This window comes from Pristis pectinata, chromosome 25 (genome assembly GCF_009764475.1).
Source record: "Pristis pectinata isolate sPriPec2 chromosome 25, sPriPec2.1.pri, whole genome shotgun sequence".
NCBI classification, from domain to species: domain Eukaryota; kingdom Metazoa; phylum Chordata; class Chondrichthyes; order Rhinopristiformes; family Pristidae; genus Pristis; species Pristis pectinata.
Window position 1 is genome coordinate 25,450,936 of NC_067429.1, and position 6,080 is coordinate 25,457,015.

Below are 6,080 nucleotides of genomic sequence, written 5' to 3' on the forward strand. Positions count from 1 at the left end.
TCTTTGTGGCCATGTTTGTGGATGATACAAAGATAGGTGGAGAGGCAGGTAGTGTTGAGGAAGCAGGGAGTCTGCAGAATGATTTGGACAAGTTGGGAGAATGGGCAAAGAAGTGGCAGATGGAATATAGTGTAGGGAAGTGTACGGTCAGGCACTTTGGTAGGAAGAATAAAGGCGGAGACTATTTTCTAAATGGAGAGCAAATTCAGAAATTGGAGGTGCAAAGGGACTTGGGAGTCATAATGCAGGATTCCCAAAAAGGTTAACTTGCAGGTTGAGTTGGTAGTAAGGAAGGTAAATGCAATATTTGCTAACATTTTGAGAGAACGAGAATATAAAAGCAAGGATGTGATACTAAGGCTTTATAAGGCATTGGACAGACCACCTTTGGAGTATTGTGAGCAGTTTTGGGCCCCATATCCAGGGAAGGATGTGCTGACATTGGAGAGGGTCCAGAGGAGGTTTATAAGAATGATCCCAGGAATGAAAGGGTTAATGTATGAGGAGCGTTTCATGGCTCTGGGCTTGTACTCAGGAGAGTTTAGAAGAATGGGCGGGGGGGGGGGGGATCTTATTGAAACCTACCAAATATTGAAATGCCTGGATAGAGTGGACGTGGAGAGGATGTTTCCAGTAGTGGGAGAGTCTCCGACCAGAGGGCACAGCCTCAAAATAGAAGGACATCCCTTTAGGACAGAGATGAGGAGGAATTTCTTTAGCCAGAGGGTGGTGGATCTGTGGAATTTATTGTCACAGACAGCCGTGGAGGCCAAGTCATTGGGTATATTTAAAGCGGCGGTTGATAGGTTCTTGATTATTAAAGGTGTTAAAGGTTAAGGGAAGAAAGCAGGAGAATGGGGTTGAGAGGGAAAACTAAATCAGCCGTAATCGAATGTAGGAGCAGACTTGATGGGCCGAATGGTCTAAATCTGCTCCTATGTCTTGTGGTCTTAAGGTCAATTATTCCAAACCTTTGTAGCTTACTCGCCGTGCATCAGCTAGAATGTTATAGTCAAATCTGGCTACCTCAGCTTAAAAAAAACTATGTCAAAGCTTTGGAGAGAGTGCAGAGGGGTTTTACCAGGATCAAGGAGAAAGATTTACAGACATTTCAATAAAACAGATGCAATCAGCCTTTTCTTTGGGACGTTTAAGGGAAAACTGAATAGAATTGTTCAAAATTATGAAGACTTCCGGCAGAGAATATATCGGGAGATTTATTCTTCTGGCAAATGGAGTAACAACCCAAGGTCGAGGTTTAAAAGACAAAACATGGAAATTAAGAGCGAGAGTGGGTGACATAGCCCTCGCCCCGCTATCAGTTACCATCATGCTGATCCTCAACACCACGTTCTATTCCCTCCCCATACTCTTTGATGCCTATTTTGTCTAGAAGCCTTTCACCTTCATAACTATATTCAGCCACTTGCGGACCAGCACCTTGTCGGGTATCGAACTCTGCAGGTTTACCAAAACCTGGATAATAAAAAATGTCTCATTTCTAAATTATTTGCGCCATATGCTGTGAGTGGTCCATCATTATGACCCCTCCAATCTGGAGAAACATCGTCCCCTGCCCCTACTCTCTCACCCGGTCAGAATTTTGGGTATTATATATACAACGAGTAAATATGGGAGAAAAATCGACAGTTGAACGTACATCGAATAAAAAAACTTCCATAAACATGTACATATTCAAGCGTTTTAAAGGAATTTAAAGGTATTTTGTAGGCAAAACAAATAAGAGCGATGCGAGTTTTTCTCTGGCACAAAGACAGTTATTTAGAGTGCGCTCCCTGAATGAATGGTGGAATTAGATTCTATCGATTTTCTATTTCAAAGATATTTTTAAATCATAAAAATTGCAAATGTATATAGACTGAAAGTGGAAGGTTTGAAATGAACACAGTTGGGAATGAAGTTAAAGATTCCCTCAGAAAAAATTCGGTTGGAAACAAAGCTTTATTTTTCGTAACGTCAAAGGAATAAATTTGGTATCCACCCAAAAATACGAACATCTCTCCGGGAAAGAACAATGGTTGCGTAACCCCGCGCATAACCCGGTTCCTGACACATAGAGACTGTTGTTTCCCCGCCTTCCTTTTCAGAACAGCACAGTGTATATTAAACAATACGTGTTTCTTGGAGCCCCGATGTTGCAATCTGCACTCCCTCTGGCGAGGAAAGAGTTTGAGCCGGCTGTTGTCTCACACTCTCTCGTCTACAGACAGTACAGCCTCCTTCAGGGGAACGAACAGGCAGCTTGGAAGCTGATCTAACGCAAGTTTAACACAAGGCACGTCTTAAAATTCCTTTACCCAGCTGATATCTTGTGTTAAGCGTAGGATAAAGCAACACCTAATCGTCAGATCACATCTTGTCTACAGGAAGAAAAATGAGCCGCACTTCATCATCCTTAAGACTTTCATTTTAAACCGCTCCATCAACAGATCCTATCAACTTCAACAGTGCCTCTATCAACCCAGGAATCTATTTTCCTGTATCCCCTTTAATACTGTATGACTTTAATTACACGATCTTTGCTCATTCTCCTATACAAGACGCATCATAATAAAGACATGATTTTATGGAGCATATTCAATATGATAAAACATATTAGTCCTACACAGCGGCATCCTCAGATACAATTTGACAAGGGAAATGTTAGTTCAGGTAACTAAAAATTCTGTTAAAAATGGCGTTCTGTAGATTTCTTCAGGGAGGGGAGAAAGCGGAAGGTCGGAGATGTTCAAGATTGAATTCCAGAGAATCCCATTTCTTTGGGTGAAACTTCAACGACCACGTCTGCTCATTTCAGCATTTGCAAACCGACAAAAGACACAAAGAGTTTTCTAAAAGTGAAGACAATTTTATACGTGGTCCAAGTGCAAGATGTTTATTATTTCGTTTCAATTTTGAACAGACATCTTTTAAATAAATAGATTCTCCATTTATAAAATATTTATAAAATATCAAAACAAAATAAATATTTTCATTATAATTTAACATAGATAATAAATATTGTATTTCCTTTCATAATACAATAGTATAAAATATTTCTTTTTCAACAAATGAACAGTAAATCTCTTTAAATATTCCTCTGGAAACCCTTCAGTTTCACTCGCTGATTGCTGCCATTATGTGAGGGAACTGTCGAAAATACGCCTGGGTCTCAGCACGGGTTATTTCCCAGGCGCAGGCACTGAATCCCTGAAAAAGAGAAATGTTCAAGGTCATGCATCAAAAAATGAATAGACTTAGATTGGGTGAAATAATTCGACTTGAGTCATTAGGTAATAAAATATCAACGTTCCCACCTTCCGTTCAAGAAACTTGCTGAGTTCTGTGAAGTATTTTTCAATTGCGGAGCTTGTCCTTGGCTGGGACCCCGAGCCCCGTTTCCGCACACATGTTTCCAGCTCTCTGAGCTGCCCGTCCAGGAGAACCCTAAGGTTTTCCACCTTGTCCCGGGGCCAGGTGACGGAGCTCAGGTTCATGCTGTAGATCTCGCTGATATGATGCAACGTTTGATTGACAACACTGATCCTTTCCTGGCCCTGCACGGAATACACAGTGGCAACAGGGCAGAAGGGGTTAAATATTACAGTTAATTCAACATGTAATAGTCATCAAGAGATTATGCACATTTGCAAAGGTTGTCTTTAAAACCTTGTCTGTACGTCGCCGTTGGCAACTAGCGGCTCCTACCGCATTCCTCATACTTTGAATTTCGTAGAAATCCCAGCAACAGTTTTGTGGTTTTGTGAACAGGATCAAAGTAACGTGTTTGTATTTAAAAATATTTACATTCGCTTTTAAGATGTGCTTAAAATACGCACCCCCCCCCCAACATTATTGCTGCTGAGAGGATCCGCAGAGCCAGTTGACAATATGCAAAGTGCACACTCACCATTTTCACCAGCCTGTACAACTTCACTGTCACAACTCCCAGTGACCGTTTTTCAAGTGAGCACTGCTTCGAAAGTGGTCCTCCCTGCAACAAAACAGAATGTCAAATCCGGCCCCGACACGTGGCTGGCACTCTGAGGAATGTTACCTCTGAAAACATTGATTACCATTGAGCAATATTTTGGCTGCAACTTATCTGACTGACGATTTAACTGAATTGAACCCGCCCTTTTAACCTCCTCACACCGGGCCTCGAGACACCCAAACTCACAGCCTCTTCCTGTGCTTTATTCTTCTCCTTCCACCTACACCTCCTCCCGGCACTGCCTGAACTGTCGGCACCACTACCTGTGTCTCTGCTGCCCGCGCCCTGCACCCTCTTCATCGCTCCGCCCTTCCCCCTTTTTTTCCGCAACTTAAAACCTGCTTCAGTGCAAACTTTTCTCAGCTCTGAAGAGAGATCATAGAGCGGAAACATTAACTCAGTTTCTCTGGCCACAGATACTGCCCGACCTGCTGAGCGTTCCCAACGGTCTCTCTTTCCAACAACGCTACACGGTTTAGTTTCATACTTTGGTAACTTCAGTCCTACAATGTGAATTCGATCAAGGAAATATTTCATAACAGTTATTGCAATTTTGTAATAAACCTCGTTCAATCTCGGCAAAGTAACGACAAGATTAACAGGGAAACCAGTGCTTCAGTTTATACACACCAATATTTCCATATACACTCACCATTTCATTCAGCTCTCTTTGAGCGTCTTGATTAATATCTTCCTGCAGATTTCGGCAGCCCTGGGCCAGGATCCCCGGCAACAAAACGAGTAAAATGCAGGGTCTCCAGGCGTTCGGTAAAACCATGTTCAAGCGGTGCAGGGAAAGGCAGCGGTCTGAAATCTGGGCAGCGGCCGGATCGAGCGTCAGGTCGGAATACAATATCCTCCTGAACTGCTTTGCTCTTGGACTGAAACGATTGTCCCTCCTCGAGGTGATGTACCCATTTTAAGGTGCACATCGGGGTATTCCTTTGACGTTCCAAAAACAAATCGAATTGCTTTTGACCGCAGTAACTTGAGGGAGTCTTTAATTTCATTGTAAGATGACTTTCGCTTTCTCTTTAATTCAAGAAGCGAATTGCCTCCGACCAACGAGGATGGAAGATTTGTTTTTCCGATATTCAGCAGAGGGCAGTTAGTTCCCTGTATGTCACATGATGTTCTTCCGATGCTGGGACTCACAAACCCAGTAAATAAAATCCCATTTTATGTATTTTAATATCCTTAATTGTGGAATTATTTTAGTATGCGAAAGCGTGGTACTTCCCGAAGATCAGAATGGGATTTCTCCCGGTGTTCTGGCACTGTCTCATCCCACTGCAAAGCAACAACTAAATTCATCATCTCCCTGCAGTCCGGGGACGGCTCTGGGTGCGGAGCGACGGCATGATTCTCTTCATCGTACGGGTTCACAATTCGCTGCAATCACACCGGAGTGTTCCGAAGTTCGGGCAAATGCCAAATCAATGCAAGTTTTTTTTTCCATCTCCAAATAATCATTTGCAATAATTTAGACCTTAGCCACATAAATGCATCCGCAATTCATTGTTCCCTAATTGCCATAGATAAATGTAACACGGGTGTAGATACATACTTCTCTCCGCGCCCTTCAACACTGTTCCAAGACAAAGAGCAAGTGAGCAAAATATAGAACGTGGGGAAGTCAATAATGGACGGGGAAAAGAAATAAATCAGTCTAGCAAATGCGTTTTCTGAGACGAATGTTTCAAACTATGTCACAAACACAAGTTCTCATATGACTACTGGCGATGATGGAGGTCTATCTTAAACGTGGGCTGGAGCGTTAAATAAAATGGAAAGAAATAGAAGACAGATGAGAAACGGAATGCAAACTCAGTTTAGAATGAAACTAAATTAGTATTTGGTAACGTCAAAGAAACACAGAAAGTGTGCAAGAGAATAGGTCGGCGATTAACTTAAATGGAACAAAGAACTTCAAATAAAAAGGTTCTTCAAATTGAATGATTTGTAAATAACTTGTGTGTGAGGTTTGTGATGAAAAAATGGAGGCAGGTTTCACGCTTGAGGATATTACATTTATCTCCATCGAATGAACAAATCAAATTTACATCAGTGTAGCTGGATTTTTAAA

General features: G+C 42.0%; 1 protein-coding gene across 1 annotated transcript; it reads right to left on the bottom strand.

Annotated features, from left to right (window-relative positions):
- Nucleotides 1-3,117: 3,117 nt before the first annotated feature.
- On the bottom strand, nt 3,118-4,772 carry LOC127582843 (interferon alpha-F-like). The gene is made up of 4 exons (XM_052038409.1): nt 4,647-4,772; nt 3,911-3,994; nt 3,318-3,557; nt 3,118-3,210 (listed from the first exon to the last, which is right to left on the bottom strand). The coding sequence occupies exons 1-4, from the start codon at nt 4,770-4,772 to the stop codon at nt 3,118-3,120; spliced, it is 543 nt and encodes a 180-aa protein (XP_051894369.1).
- Between the last annotated feature and the right edge of the window lie 1,308 nt (nt 4,773-6,080).